Raw genomic sequence first — 16,059 nt, 5'->3', positions numbered from 1 at the left:
CTACAGCCTTGCGACAAGCGGGGCCCAATAGACTACACACCCCTAGGTGTTACGGGCAGTGTCAAGTCAAACAGCTCATAAAAGGCATGGCTGGGCCTGAAACCTACACTGGGCTGGTGGTACAGTCTGTCCATACTCTATTATAGATCCCTGGGCCTTCTCTAATTTCCCCCCTTATTCATTTACTGCCCCCCCTCCAGCCCCCAACACACGTTAACAGGAGGATAGCTTTGGCAGTGTCTGCCTTAACCTTTGACCTCTCCTTGGCCTAATGACATGCACCTCCTGCTGGGCAAGGTCACTGCTCACAGGGTAAGGTCTATGGCTTCCTTGTCTCAGTCTTGTGCCCTCCTGCTGTGGCTTCAATCCAAGTTTGAGGGTGGGAACAGGATTCTGAGAGTCGGCTTTAGATCGGCTCATCGTGTGTCAGGGGGCCAAGGAGAAACCTTAGATCCTGAGCAAAGATCGACCACTACCACGAAGCACCAGACGTCTCAAGCCAAAGCCCAACTTCGACAAAAGTCCTAGGAGCGAGGGGTGTGTAGGCTGGATGAGAGAGTTTTGTGGAAAGGGATGGTTGCCTTAGAAGTTTGAGCTGGGCGAGAGAGCTCTGGCCAGTAAAAAGTCGAGACTGGAGAACAGTCTTGGTTCAGGGTAGGTGACTGGGTACGGGAGTGGGTGGTTGGTTGTTCAAGCTGTCTTTTAAAGGCTTGCACTTGAAGGAGGGCAGCCGCCTGGCAGGGTATCAGGCGGCGCTAGGGCCTCGCAGAGTGACGAGGCGGTGATGGAGGCGGGCGGGGGCTGGCGGCGGGAGCTGCGCGGCGCCTAGCTGCCCCCATCCATGGCACGGAGCTGCGGCAGGGGCGGCGGCAGCAGGAGCCCGGCGCGATCCGCTAGGTCTCAGCCGCGCGCAGAGCCAGCCGGCCACGCTCAGGGGCCAGGCTTCGGTCGGCTCGGAGCGCTGCGCTGAGATTCGGGCCGCGCCGCCGGGGGCCACCCGCGCTGCGCTGACAGCGACGCCCGCGTCCCGCCCGGCCCGGGTGTTTGCAAGCCATGCCCCCGGGGCGCCGCAGTGGGGACCCCGAGGCTTGCCTCCGCCCATGGCCCCCCGCCCCGCCCTCGGGCGTCCCGGGCTCCCGCTGAGCACTCCTCCCGCACGCTCGGGTCCCTCTGGCCGCCGAACCGTCCGGCCCCTACGCTGTAGGTCCCCGCGGGGCGATGGGTTGATGGGCGCGGGGGGACGCAGGATGCCGGTGCCGTCTGCGCGCTTGCTGCTGCTGCCGCTGCTGCCCTGCCTTCTGCTCCTGGCTCCTGGAACCCGGGGTGCGCCTGGCTGCCCGGTCCCTATCCGCGGTTGCAAGTGCTCTGGGGAGCGGCCCAAGGGACTAAGTGGCGGCGCCCACAACCCGGCTCGAAGGAGGGTGGTGTGCGGCGGTGGGGATCTCCCCGAACCTCCGGATCCCGGCCTTCTGCCAAATGGCACCATCACCCTGTGAGTACTCTACTCTGTACCGGGTCAGATCAACGAGTGGGGTCTAAACTGAGAGTTGGGGGGGTGGGGGTGCGATATTGCCACTTAGGAGACTGGGGAAAGTTTGAGTCCAGGCGTCTGCCGGGAAACTTGAAGTAGGAGGAAGATCGGAGTTTCCAGAACCCCGGTATGCCCCCAGAGCGAGAGGCATCGCGGAAGCCCGCTCACCTGCACAGGTGAAGTGCGAGTGGACGCTGGAAGGGCCACCCCATATTCCTTGTCCTAGATGGGCTAGCATTGCAGCCTTACGGGGCCCTGAGAGGGTGGGAAGGCTGATAGGCGTCAGGGACCCAGTAAGTGGCTGTGGTCCTCACCACCGTTGAGGCTCCAGAGCTCGCACGACCCGGAGCCTGCTGGCTTCAGACGGCTAGCACGGCTCCTCTAACTAGGATAACTCAGTCTGCGGTGCCCCGCCCCGGGCCTGCGAGGCTCTGCTCCTAGCCCGGCTTCCTAGGGCAGGAGGAGCTTGAGCTCCGCTAAGCCTGTCCTTGGAATGCAGGCGCTTCTGGTCTGAATGAAACACCCCGTGTTCCAACTCCTCTTGGGCTCTCTCCCACTGCTCACATTTGGGAAGTGAACTTGGGTTGAGCCCGGTGTCCCGGCCTATTCCTTTTCCCCTATGGAAATAATGCGGCTGTTTATCGATTAATTACTCAAAGATTTGGTAGGAAAACCTGGCTGAAGGGAGGCACGTGCCTCCCGGCCTCCTTCCGTAGTTCTCCTTTCAACTCGGGCCTGATTAAGCCCTTGCTTTACTGGCCACGAGTGCCTGTGCTCTTTAACCCCGAGTCTCGAGTTCCGGCAACCGCACAGGGAGAGTCTCCCGGACCCTAGCAGTTTCCTGTGCTGACCATGTGCTCCACGCACGACGTGGAGTTAAGGGTCGTGCCCTAGCGGCGGCTCCTTGCTTTCCTGTTCAGGATCTAGCCCCAAAGCCGTTTCCCTTTCCCTGTCATCCTGACCCTGAAGGCAACCTTTTCTCCAACCACCCCTCGCCCAGAACTGGGGCTGGCTTCATCTTTTCGATTGTGCCCAGAACAATACAGTAAGTCCTCTGGTAGGTTCAGAAGCAGCTGGCTTCCTGGCAGGACACAACTGGTCAGCCCGTGATGTTGGCCGGCTGGCCTGCATTTTCTCCAGCTGGGACGTGTGCCTCGCAGGGGAGACTGTATTTCTTCTTCTCTCCCACCTCGATGCAAGCTCTGGCTTGCAGTCTTAGTGGCTGCTAAGGCTGTTCACAGTAGGTCTGTGTGTAGTGATGTTTAAAGGAAAGTTTGGGCATTCTCCAGCCTACTTAGTTATGGAGGAGAAAAAAAAAATGCTTTGCTGTGAGAAATAGCTGGCCAGGGTTTGCGACACACAGCTGCACAGTGATAGCTGGGCTGGGGGTGGAGGTAATTTGTGTATGGGCACAGGCTCCAGAGGCTCAGAGGACTCACATGTGTGGGAGCTGTCTCTTGTGTGTCTGTTGGTGGGGATTAGGGAATCCTAACATGGTCAAGGCAGAAGGAAGGGAGGGGAAAAAATAGAAAAGTGGTTTTGCAGGACATCTTAGAATGATTTGGCGTCTAATGCTTTCCAGCCGTGGCTAATTCCCATCGACGCCACTCAAAGGAGCAGGACCAGTTCTTGGTGAGAATGTATCATGACAAAGTAGCAGCGGACTTGACTTACCTTCCTGCTCCAGCCCATAAGCCCTTCCCTTAGGAGAGGCTCCTCTCTCCTCTGGGCCCTTCTCCTTGCTGGCTTATAAGTACTTTCCATAGAGACTGGTCTCCAACCTGGCAGGACCCTGGAAAGGACAGGACAAGGAAGCCAACTCCTCCACCAATCTGGAGGGTAATGGAATCTGAATCTTCCTCTAGATGGTTTTCTCAGTTTTCCACATTTATGATCCTGATGGATTGCCTGCCCTCCAGCAGTCTCTGGAGTGAAAAAACAAAAAAACAAAAAGACAAAACAGGATCTCAGTGGAAGGTGGGAAGGAGACTCAGTCCAAGCACACTTATCTTGAGATAAGGCAGGAGGGCTGAAAAGGGGCTGCTGCTTCCAAGGAAGAACATAGAAACCCCCTTACCTTTGAAACCCATATTTATTGTTATTTTATATGTTTGGGGGTTTGCCTTGCACGTGTATGTCAGTGTGAGGGTGTCAGACCTCGGAGTGATAGACAGTTGTGAGCTGCCATGTGGATGCTTGGAATTGAACCCAGGTCCTCTGGAAGAGCAGTCAGTGCTCTTAAGCCCCTGAGCCATCTCTCCAGGACCGGGAGTCCCCTTTACAAGTGGGAAGTCTTGCTAGGTATGGGGTTAGTGCTTGTGATCCTGGGAGGACAGTGAGTTTCAAGCCATCCTGGGCTACATAGGAAGATCCTGTCTCTAACAAAACATTAGTCTTTTTCTCACACAGATTTTTTTTTTAAGCTTGTCACCAGGTTGAGCCGCAGGACTTGAGAGCTGTTTTTGCCTTGTGGCTGTGCACTCCCTCCTAGGCAATTGCTTCATTCTCGCCTGAGGACCTTCTCTCCCCCTCCCGAATGGGTCCCCAGCTTCCAGCCACAGGAACCCTCAAGATAGAAGCCAGGCAGACACTTAGGGCTAGGGCTCAAAGTGCCAGATAAGGTCCCTGTCTGTTAGGGGCCTCCTTTGAGCAGCCAGCCCTGTTTACCTTATTGAAAGATCCTTCCTCCGGGCCGTTATCTCGAGTCTGCCTTCTGTTTTTGTACACTGCAGGTCCCCTCTCCCCCACCCTTTGCTTTGTTTCCCCATTGGTGGACTTCCATTTGCACTTTTCCAGGAAAGCAGAGCTCTCGGCTTCCTTCCTGATCCATTTCTCACCCCACCCCCAGCCTCACGGCCAGGTCTGCAGGGCAGCTGTGGGCACAAACTCCCAGAGGGAGAGCCTTTATGAGCGCAATGGTCCTAGGGTAGGTAGCTAATGCTGGGGAGGATCGGGAGGATTTTGTTCTGAGTGGGAACCTCCCCAAACTGGGCAGTGGCTAAAGGCCTGCTTTTTCTGGTCCTTAGCTCTGAGAGTTAGAAGGGGGGTGGGGGGGCAGGGAGGAGGCTTGAGAGCAAGGGATTCCAGGAAGGGCTGATAATAGATAAGTACAGAAGGAAATCTCCCCAGGAGGACCCCAGAGGACACAAGCCAGTGCCATAAATCTGCACCGAAAAGGCTCTTAGAGATCAGCAAGCCCAGGCCCACAATCTAAGGCTTTGTGGCTGAGGGACTGCTAGGTGGGATCAGTGTGGAATTAGCTCGTAGGATCTCGATGTTTCTACCAGACGAGGATCTTGCTATTCGGGATCCGGTAGACACAAATGCTGCTTTAAAAATCCATTTCTTTCCCTCTCTCTCTCCAGCAGGACCACAGTCCTCTTAACCTGGGAACATTTCAGGCTGAGTGAGAAGGTGCAGACATGGGGTAAATCACTGCTCGTTCCTTCAGAATACACAACCTGCTCAGCCTGAACAGATGTTCCTGTACAGGGCAGAAGGGGCTGTCTGCACCATGTGCCCAGTACTAGGTGGATTCTTACGCTGGGAGTTTGATGGTCCAGGGTAGGGAGAGGTAGGGTCTTTATTGGATCCAGTGCAATGCTCCTGCCTCAGGGAGGTGGCTCATGTGCAAAGATCTCCCTTAAAGGACCCTCCTCACTGGTCTGGGGATTCAATGCAGCCACCGGGATCTAGTTAGGAGAGTGTGGGGCGAAGTGTGCCAACCACCAAGCACACAGCCTGAGGGTAGTGGAAAGATGCTGGCTATAGGGGCGGGCCCAGCCTGCCTCCCCACCCCCTTCTCTTCTACCCTCTTTCCCCCATATGGTTCTCATAAGGTCTGGGCTCCGAGACAGCGGCCAGAGGAAGTGGCTGTGTACAGAGAGCTTTTGTGAGCAGGGGAGGGGGAGGGGGAGAGTAGACAGAAAGAAGGAAAGAAAGGAGAGAAGAGGCCAGAGATGAGGAGATGAGGGAGGGTTGAGTCTCTTAACACACTCCCAAGCCCTTCGGGCTGAAGGTCTCACCTCCTGAAGTCCTGGACCCTTTGTCTATCCCAAGTGAAGGCCCAAGAGAATCCCAGGGCCTCCTCGACTCCTCCCACCCACCTTCTTGAGGGGCTGTAGGTGGTGAGCCCAGGTGCCAGAGATTTTGACTGTCCATGCTTGGTGAGACAAACCCTTATCCTCCAGATTCCTGGTGCCAGATATTAGGGTGCAATGCACGGTCCTGTTTCTGGAGAGCCCTGTGAAGAGAGCGGAACCACCAGGAATTGGATTGTTGGCCCATTATTTACTGCATTGAAGAGACTATGACCTATCAGGCTGGGTCCCAAAGACATAGATATACTTCAGCCCCAAACAGTACCAGGACCAGGTTTGGGAAGTCACTAGGTTGGGGCATATTCCTGGATTAAGCAAGATATGTGCAAGTACCCTCTGAACCCTAAGGCCCTTTCTGCAGGCTTCTGTGGAATTGGTGAAAGGTATGACAACCTAGTCCTTGGTTGTCAACTTGAATGCAGGCAAACCAGTGTAATATGAATTGAAGGGAGGTTGACTCTGACATTTGGAGGTCATATTTATAAACTGAGAGACCGTTTCTGCATTTATCCCACACGTAGGTCATAGAGATAAGACCCTCCCTCTTCTGCTTCTAAGTTGATCCAGGTCTTTCCACCTCCTCACCGAAGCCCAGAGAGGGTAGCACAACTCCCCATTGTCACACAGCCTGCCCAGAGGCAGTAACTCTCCCATCACCCCCAAGGGAGAAGCTGTACAGAGAGGAGAGGGGAGAAAAGCGAAGGGAAATTGCCCTGGGCTGAGGAACCAGAACAAAATCCGGTGACCATCAGGAAGGGCCGCTGAGAGGGGCTGTTTATTTTCTTTCCCCCAGCCTGGCTGCTGTGTTCTATTTAGGGCTCAGACACTGACAGGACGGAGTTGCCTCCTCCCCTTCCTCCCTCTTCTGAGGGGCCCCCATCCTTCCCAGACTCCAGAACATTCCTTTGCTTTCAGGACTGGACCACGGAGAGGGAGGGCAATGGGGTGGGGGGTGCGAAGCAGAGAAACTGGAGGGAGCTGACCCTGAGGCCCCACTCCCTCAGCCCTCAGGGAAGACATGATGGGGGCACAACAGGGTATGCAAGATGGATGGGGCCAGGTGAGGGCAAGCTGTGGGGTGACCTGAGGAGGGAGTTGTAGCCTGAGTGGAGGAGCCAGACATCTCCCAGCTGGAAAGGAAAGGAAAGGAATGGGCGCCCCTCTCACCCCAGCCCCCACCGCTACCAGGACTCATGCCTTGCTGGTATTGTGTGGAGGAGTCCAAACCTGGGTTTTAGACTGGAGGAGACATCAGCCCCAAAGTGGGAAAGGCTGATAAAGCCTGGGGTCTCCTGTGCAGAGGGGCGGAGGCCCCTCCCTGTCCCTGTCACCTCTGCAGAGGAATCAGGACAGAGAGACTGGGAACTCCGAAGCTTCCCAAGCTCTTGGGAGGCTTCCTGATCCCTCATGGTAACAGAGTCTGAGAAGTGTGACCCAGAAGCACAGAGCAGAGTGCTGGAGTTTGAATGAATGAAGGGGCTCCAAAAAAATTAGCTCCCCCCCCCCCTGCACTTGAGTTAGGTCTCGGAGACTAAAAGGGTTAGTAGACAGAGGGAATTTAAAAAGATGTTTTGTTTTGCTTTGTTTTAAAGATAAGGTTTCACTAGGTAGCAATGACTGGAATAGCCCAGGCTAGCCTAAACTGGCCATGTAGACCAGGCTAGCCCTGACTTGACACAGCCCGCTCTGCACTGAACTCTATGCCCACTGGGTACCCCTATCCTGGGAGCTCTGCTTGCCTGTTCACTCAGCTGGTGTCTGCTCATTTAGCCCCTTGAAGGAGGTGAGAGACAAGCTCCTCGTCCCAAAAACCTCATAGCCTTAGAGACTAAGAGCATTGAGCTATACAGTGACAGACAGCTCCAAATTAACACTAGGAGGGACCATGAGGGCACTGGCTTACATATACATGTGACGGATTGGTCAGGTTTTGCTCCTCTGAGACAGAAGGATAATGAAGAGTGAGGCCCTGTCTCGGAAACCAGCGAAACGGTAATAGCGAATTAATCCTTTGGGATTTTCTTACTTATTTATATATTTATTTACTTACTTATTGGGTATCAAACCCAAGACCTTATACGCCCCTCAGCTCTGTTCACATTTTGGAGAAGTACTTTTCTCCCTCTGTGAGCTTGGATCCCACCGATAGGATTTTATATCATGGCAGTAGTCAGCAGTCCTTAAGGTAGATTGAAACTCCCTGTCTCCCTTCCTCCCTGCCACTCCCCTTCTCCCCTGTAGAATGTACCTCCCTCTACCATGTGTCTGGAAGAACTGAGTGGTTGGTTGAAGGAATGAACGGATGAAAGTCTGGGTGTCTGTGTTCCTTGCACTCCAGCAAGAATGCTGGGACCACAAAATCCCCACCAAGTCTCCTTCACTACTTTTCCACAAACGCCTTAAGTACTTACTGTGTTACAGGTTTCCACCTATAGATTTGGTCCTAAAGCTCAAAATCACATCTTTCTCATATAAACCCAAATATCTTGGTTTTGTGCATTCCTTACCAACTCCGGTGCCCTCGCAGAGATAGATGAGGAAGGAGGCAAGACCTACAAGAAAAGTTTGGGTGAGCAGATAAGCAGCGGTCAGAATATCAGACAGCTTCCCCTTTGGTCTTGGCCTTGACCCATGGCTGTCTTTGGCTTGCTCTGTGTCCAGATTGAGGTTAGGGGCAGTGTCTAGACGGGGCTCTCTAGTACTGGAGAAAGTAGATCCACCCGGCTCTTCTAGTGCCTGAAGTCATCCGGTACTGCCTGGACAGGCTTCCAGCCAAAAGAAGCAGTGGTAATGATGATCAGGAGTGGGCAGGGCACTTTGCATGCCCTAGACACCAAGGTCAAACTCAAGGAGAAATGAAACCATGGAGGGGTAGCCATTAGCCTATATCCTTAACTAAATGCCATGCACATTGCTCATTGATAAAGTATGGCCTTTGGTCGTCATGCAAATGAAGCACTTGTCAATGCTTCCAATTTGTAGCATTTATTTATTTATGCTGGGGGTCAGGCTAGCGCTTTATCAGAAAGTTACACACCCAGCATAGCATTTGTATCCTAGGGGTGATGATTATATTTTAGGTTTCAGGCCCTGGAAATATCCAGAGGCCCCAAGCTCTACACTACAGAAAAATCTGGGAGCTCAGGCTTTCCCTGGATGGTTCAACACAGCTTATCAGCAAACAGAGAGCATCCCTCCCCCTCACTTCTCAGCCCCCTATTACCACACACCAGCAGCAGGCATCGGTGTCAGGGCCTCCTCAGACTCTACAAAGACAGTGAGGGTCTAAACCCCTGATGCCCTGGGCCCTAGAGAGTGTGGGTCCTACCATCCAGAGTCTGTCGGATCAGAGAAGGGAGGCTTACACACACACACTGACTTTCTTGGGCACGTGAGAAGCTTTTGGGGCCCGCACATGTTGGTTCCGTGCCCCATAGAGCAGGGCCCACATGAGTCCTATGGGGTCATTTTTGATGTGGGAGTGGTATCTGGTAAGTTCCTGTGGTTACCCAGAGGCCACAAGGGCTCTCAGAGACGCCAGCCACTCACTCCATTGGTGGTTACTCCCTTCTCTGTCTCCCCTAAAATAGGGCCCCAACCCTAAGAGGATTCTGGAATGGCTTTGGTGTACCCAGTATTTGGCCTGATTTCAAACTCTAGAGTAGAGAAGAGGGGACCCCAGGGACTAACCCTCCTTCCCATAGAAAGTTTAAGCTGAGGGCAGGGGTGGGCGGGTGGGAGCAGAAGCTAAAGATGCTTCTCCAGGTCTCTGTGGGGCCTGTAGGGTGAGTGCGGTTGGAAGGGACTCGCCAGGCTGGCTCCCTGTGAGGCAGTAGTGTGAGAGAGAACTATAGCCCCAGGATGGATCTGGCTGGGGAGTTTAAAGAAAACCCAGGCTGGTACTGTATGTGGAATAGTTGGATGAGGCTATGGGGGACATGGCTCCCTCCTCCACCCAGGCTGCCCCCCGCTTTTCCCAGACGGTCAACAATGGTGGGAATGTTTTTCTTCCCATTGGAGAGAGCTGTGTGTGTGTGTGTGTGTGCGTGTGTGCGTGTGTCTGTGTGTGTCTCTGTGTGTGTGTGTGTTCGTTCACCCCACTATCAGACCTGCAACTTCTAATTTTTTTGCCTGCCTGTAACATCTCCAGACTTGAGAGTCCGATATACACAAGACCCCTGTGTCGGTAAAAACAAATTCCTAGATTCACGCACACTTAAAAACAAAACCAACATCCTGCCAACACTCTGTGGACGATGCAGGTTTAAAGTAAAATTCCTTGGCTCTCTTGGGGGAAATTAAAGCAAAAGATTCAGTTCCGGGTACTGAGGGACTCAGGCCATAAAGCCAACCATCTGCTGGAGTCCGTCAAGAGTGGTACTGCTGCTTGGAGGGGTGAAGCCCATCGGAGAAGGGTAGAGAGCTGTTGGCCTCATGGCTGCCTCTGTGTGTGTGTGTGTGTGTGTGTGTGTGTGTGTGTGTGTGTGTGTGTGTGTGTGTAGATCAGAATCATGGGCTCTGCATGTAGAAAATATATGAGTTTTGAGGCTTTAGGGGCTAGCATTTGTGCTGGTCAAGCAAGAGTCATGGGTTGCACCCCCCGCTGCAGCTGTGCCCTCTCCCAGCACAAAGGCACATGGAGAAGGAGCCCAGTTACAGGAGGTCTCTGCAGAGTAGGTGGGATGTGGTCTGGGGCTGGCCAGGCTAAGAGATAAGTTGTTTGGGTCCACAGTTTCATCCTGGACTGCCTCACGGGCCGTCCCCGTCTTTTGCGATGCTCCTGAACCCACAGTGCTAGATGGTGCACACTCAGAGAGTGGCTGCCCTGAACCGGGATGTGACAGCAGGCATACGATACGCTCCAGCTTCCAGAGATTGGTCACGCACAAAGAAATCAAGCATCTAATTAATAGTGTCGTTAATACGTTACACGTTGAAATGAAAGGACGTTGTGCGTGTTGGGTTTAATCAGGTTTTATTAAAATTAATTTTCAAGCTTTTAAAAAAAGAGAGAGACTGATAGAAAATTTAAAATTACACATTATGGTCCGTATTGCATTTCTATGAGCCAGCTCTAAGTTAAAGGTTTGGGGGTCTATGAAAGGTTAGGACTGATGGCTGAAGGGCCTGGGAATGTGGGGCCCCCATCACCACTTACGAGCCCATCTGAACAGAGAGAGGTCTTTACCTGAGATCTCCGGCTCTCATTTTGGAAATTTAAGAGTGTGATTTTTTTTTTTAGAACTCTGATTTTGTTTCAAGACCTTTCAAACATTTTTATATATAAAGTAGTTAATTAATTATGTATTAGGAAGCATTTTCAGGCTGGTGTCTGGTGCCTGCAATCCTAGCATCTGATAGGGAGTCACAGAGATCATGAGTTCCAGGACAGCTTAGACTACAAAGCAAGCCCCCGCCTCCCGTCTCCACAGAGGAGAAAAGGCAGAGGCCGGAGGGATGACTCAGTGAGTAAGAGCATGGACTGTTCTTCCAGAGGACCAGAGTTCAGGTCCAGGCACTCACAGCAGATCGCTCACAATGACATATATATAACTCCAGCTCCAGGAGATCTAGGTCCTCTGGCCCACACAGGTACCTGCACACCCATGCACACACACACCCAGCAGATACTCATACACATAATTTAAACACAATAACACTTTAGAAAGAGAAGAAAAGCAGGGCTGGCAAGAGAGCCCAAAGGATGAGGGCACTTACCACTACCCCTGAAGCCTGAATTCTCGTCTCAGAGCCAACAAGGTAAAAGGGAAAAACCAGCTTCTGCAGCTTGACCTCTGACATGAGTGCATGCATGCACACATACACATATATATGTGTGTGTGTATATGTATATGTATGTGATATATATATATATGATGTATGTGTATATGTATATGTTATGTAGTATATAATGTATATGCATATGATGTATGTGTCTATGATGTATATATGTGTATGTGTATATGATGTAAATGTATAGCAGGGACAGGATAGGAGGGAAGAAGAGGGAAAGAGAGGAAAAGGAGAGAAAGCAGGAAAAGGGGAGAGAGAACATTTTGTCAGTACACTCATTATGTGGGTGTTAGCATGAGGAGGGCAGAAGCCACAGTGCAAGAGTCACCCTCTTTGTCACTATGTTCATCCTAGGGATGGGACTCGGGTCATCAGGTTTGGCAGCAAGTGCCTCTAGCCACTGAACTGTCCTGCTGGCCCCTAGTGTAAGATTAAGGGGGGGGATGTTTTTAAAGGTTTATTTATTTGCTTGCCTGGTTACTGTGGGACAGTCTTACTAGGTAGCTCTGGGTGGCTCGGAACTCAGAGTCACTTGCCTCTGCCTCCCGGGTGCCGGGATTAATGCTCTGCACCACCACACCCGGCCAGAGATTTACCTTTTTAAAAAAAACTGTGCCTTTTTCTTTTCTAAAGATTAAAAAATTATATTTTATGGTTGTGTGTTTGTATACACGTGCATGTGTGTACTGTGTGCGTGCCTGCTGCCTACAGAGACCAGAAGAAGGCATTCGATCTCTTGGAACTGGAATTTATTTTGAGAGAGTGTCACACTGTATAATCCCCTCGATGGCCTGAAATTCACTATGTAGACTGGGGTGGCCTCAAACTCAGAGAGATTGGCCTGCCTCTGCCTCTGCCTCTCTGCCTCTCTGCCTCTCTGCCCCTCTGCCTCTCTGCCTCTCTGCCTCTCTGCCTCTCTGCCTCTCTGCCCCCTCTGCCTCTCTGCCCCTCTGCCTCTCTGCCCCTCTGCCTCTCTGCCTCTCTGCCTCTCTGCCTCTCTGCCTCTCTGCCTCTCTCCCTTTCCCCTTCTCTCCCTCTGTCTCTGCTTCTCTCTCTGCCTCTCCCCTTCTCTCTCTCTCTCCCTCTTTCCCTCTCTTTGTCTCTCTGCCTCTCTCTCTGCCTCTCCTTCCCCCCCCCCTCTCCCCCTCTGCCCCTCTGCCTCTCTCTCTCTGCCTCTCTGCCTCTCAGACTCTGTCTTCTCTGCCTCTCTGCCTCTCTCTCTCTCTGTCTCCCTCTCTGCCTCTCTGCCTCTCTCCCTTTCCCCTTCTCTCCCTCTGTCTCTGCTTCTCTCTCTGCCTCTCCCCTTCTCTCTCTCTTCCTCTCCCTCTCTGCCTCTCTTCCTCTGCTTCTGCCTCTCTCTCTCTGCCCCTCTCTGCCTCTCTGCTTCTCTCTGTCTCTGCCTCTGCCTCTCTGCCTCTACCTCTCTCTGCCTCTCCTCTCTGCCTCTCTGCCCCTCTGCCTCTCTGCCTCTCTGCTTCTCTGCCTCTCTGCCTCTCTCTGCCTCTCTGCCTCTCTGCCTCTCTGCCTCTCTCCTCTCTCTCTGCCTCTGCCTCTCTGCTCTCTGCCTCTCTGCCTCTCTCCCTCTCTGCCTCTGCCTCTGCCTCTCCTCTCTGCTTCTGCCTCTGCCTCTCTGCCTCTCTGCCTCTCCCCTCTGTCTCTCTGCCTCTCTCTCTCTGCCTCTCCCTCTCTCCCTCTGCCTCTCTGCCTCTCTGCCTCTCTCCCTCTGCCTCTGCTCTCTCCCTCTGCCTCTCTGCCTCTGCCTCTGCCTCTGCCTCTCTGCTCTCCCTCTGCCTCTCTGCCCCTCTGCCCCTCTGCCTCTCTGCCTCTCTGCCTCCCTGCCTCCCTGCCTCTCTGCCTCTCTGCCTCTCTGCCTCTCTCCCTCTCTCCCTCTGCAGCTCCCTCTGCCTCTCTGCCCCTCTGCCCCTCTGCCCCTCTGCCTCTCTGCCCCTCTGCCTCCCTGCCTCCCTGTCTCTCTGCCTCTCTGCCTCTCTTCCTCTCTGCCTCTCTCCCTCTCTTCCTCTGACTCTCTCCCTCTGCCTCTCTGCCTCTCTGCCTCTCTGCCCCTCTGCCTCTCTGCCCCTCTGCCTCCCCCTCTCTGTCTCTCTGCCTCTCTGCCTCTCTGCCTCTCTGCCTCTCTCCCTCTCTCCCTCTGCCTCTGCTTCTGCTTCTGCCTCTGCCTCTGCTTCTGCTTCTACCTCTGCCTCTGCCTCTCTCTGCCTCCCCTCTGCCTCCCTGCCTCTCTGCCTCTCTCCCCCTCCGCCTCTGCCTCTCTGCCTCTCTGCCTCTCTGCCTCTCTGCCCCTCTGCCCCTCTGCCCCTCTGCCCCTCTGCCCCTCTGCCCCTCTGCCTCTGCCTCTGCTGTAATACAGGCAAGCATGCTCCACTACCCTGGCTAGTGTGGGATTTTTAATGTCAGTGTTTTTCTAATTGGAATCCTCAATCCTCAAACATTCTCCAGAACTTAGACCAGCTTCCCACTTCAAGATAACATCCATTTTCCAAGCCTGAGCGCTAACATTCTTTGGGGCTTCTCTCTTTGTGAATGGGAGCTCTGCGCTGACATCCTTATCCATAAAATGAGAAAAGGGAAGTTTGTTAAAAAGCTCTTCTTTTTTTTCCTGTGTCTGAGCTTTTGATTTTCATTTTGTTTTTGCTCTGTCTGTTGGGACTCACCTCAGGGCTTTGTGCATGTTAACTACATGCTCCATATTCTTTTTTTTAAAAAAAAAAAAGATTTATTTATTTCATGTATGTGAGCACACTTTCACTGTCTGCAGACACACCGGAAGAGGGCATCAGATCCCGTTACAGATGGTTGTGAGCCACCATGTGGTTGCTGGGAATTGAACTCAGGGCCTCTGGAAGAGCAGTTGGTGCTCCTAACCACTGAGCCATCTCTCCAGCCCCATGCTCCATATTCTTGGTCTGAGCTGCGGCACAGTTCTGATGTGATCTGCTTTTTTATTTCCTGAGATGGTTTACTCTGTAAAGGAGGCTGTCCTTCAGGTCTTGATTCCTTCTTCCTCCTGTCCCAGCTTCCTGCCTGCTAGTTACAAGTATGTGGCATACAACTGGCACCTTTAATGTGCTCTTTGGAATATCAAGGTGGAGAGAGAGAGAGAGAGAGAGAGAGAGAGAGAGAGAGAGAGAGAGAGAGAGAGAGAGAAAGAGAGAACACGAACGAACGCTGGAAACCTAGTAATGTCCCTAAGTCATTCTTCTGCTGGAAAACATTACCTTGTCACCCTTGGAAGGACTATTAGATTATTAGACCATTCTGGAAGTTGGAAGAGCTCTCCCAGGAGGCAGAAGAAAGAGATGAGGTATCTATCCCTTTTCATTGATCCAGAGACACCTCCCTCTCTTGCTCCCATCCCAGCCAGCATGGGACCTGGGATATGGCCCAGTGGTAGAACACTTACCTAGAATCCCAAAGGTCCTGGACAGCTGAAGCCCGGGCGTCTTTCTTTGCTTCACTGGGCTATTCACTCCTCTGAGGCTTGAGGTCAGATCCCTCTGATAACTCCCCTACATTTTCTTCCTAGCCCCTTTTCTCTGTGTACTGCAGAGCACAGAGGCTGTCTACTCCAGAGACGTCTTACGATCTGTGCTTGGGTCCTCCAGTGAGTTTCCCACTAGTAAGAACAGAGCAAAGAAGGGGAACCCTTTGCTTCGCGGCCCAGGGCTGCTTGGAGTTTAGGTTGAGAGTTCTCATTAAAGCTTTTTCATAAGCAATTAACTGGAGGGTTGAGCCCTCTGGCTGGTCTGGAACTCCCTCCTCCTAACAAGAAGTCTGGGACGGGGGAAAGGCTGAGCAGGAGGCAAAGATGAGTCTGGGGCCTCTGTTCCCTAGAATATAAACGATAAATAAAACACAAGATAGAGCAGGGACTGCAAAGGGGGAGTCTAGTTTTCTATCGGATCTAGGGCTTCATAGTCTTTCTACGGGGTGGGAAGGCGAGGAGACAGTAACAGTAGAGCCTTCACAATCCAGAGTGGTCATCTTCCAGTAGAGTCCTTGACTCCCAGGAGAGTATTAGAAAGCTCTCTTCCACCAGGGTTTCCTCCTCACACCCCTTTCTCCCTGTCTGTGTTTTGTTTTGCCTGCTTGTTTCTTTGTCTTTGAGACTGGGTCCCAGGTAGCCCAGGCTGGCCTCAAACTTATGTAGCTGAGGACGACCTTAAGCTCCTGCTCTTTTGCCTCGTCCTCCCAAGCATTGGTATGAAAGAAGTGTGTCTCCCTGCAGGACCTTAGGATTCCTTTTCCATCCCTGACCCGGATGAGGCCAGTCTCCCCATCACGATGCTCTGGATTTTAGATTGAGGGAGGGCTTCTGCAAGGACAGAGCTGTCGTGGGGCATGGCAGGAGCTCAGTGGGGCTGACACAGGCTCCAAGTTGGAAACAAGCCATTACAACATCTACTGAGCACTATCTCAAGTTAGGTCCAGTGTACGGGCCCTTCACTGCTTCGTTGGGAGAAATATATGACTTGAGGCTCTCACTGTGGCTAGACTGTTCCATCGGCTTCTCCCATAACCTCCTAGAGTGGCAGGTAGGGTCCCTGCTGCTTAACTCTAGGTGGTGGCATTTACATAGTGCCACACAGCCATCTTGGGAACCTGGGTCCTGCTCCA

The 16,059-nt window shown here is 52.8% G+C and overlaps 1 protein-coding gene across 1 annotated transcript in view; it reads left to right on the top strand.

Moving 5' to 3' along the window:
* Positions 1–1,073: 1,073 nt before the first annotated feature.
* The window catches only part of Adgra2 (adhesion G protein-coupled receptor A2), a 38,397-nt gene continuing 23,411 nt past the window's right edge, over positions 1,074–16,059 (top strand). The window contains exon 1 of the mRNA XM_032918899.1: positions 1,074–1,492. Coding sequence (XP_032774790.1) covers positions 1,101–1,492 — 392 coding nt within the window. The 5' untranslated portion in view covers positions 1,074–1,100. The remainder of the gene's footprint in view (positions 1,493–16,059) is intronic.

The sequence above is a fragment of the Rattus rattus genome, chromosome 13 (assembly GCF_011064425.1).
Source record: "Rattus rattus isolate New Zealand chromosome 13, Rrattus_CSIRO_v1, whole genome shotgun sequence".
NCBI classification, from domain to species: domain Eukaryota; kingdom Metazoa; phylum Chordata; class Mammalia; order Rodentia; family Muridae; genus Rattus; species Rattus rattus.
Note: the sequence above shows the minus strand (reverse complement) of the source record. Positions and strands in the feature narration are given on the sequence as shown.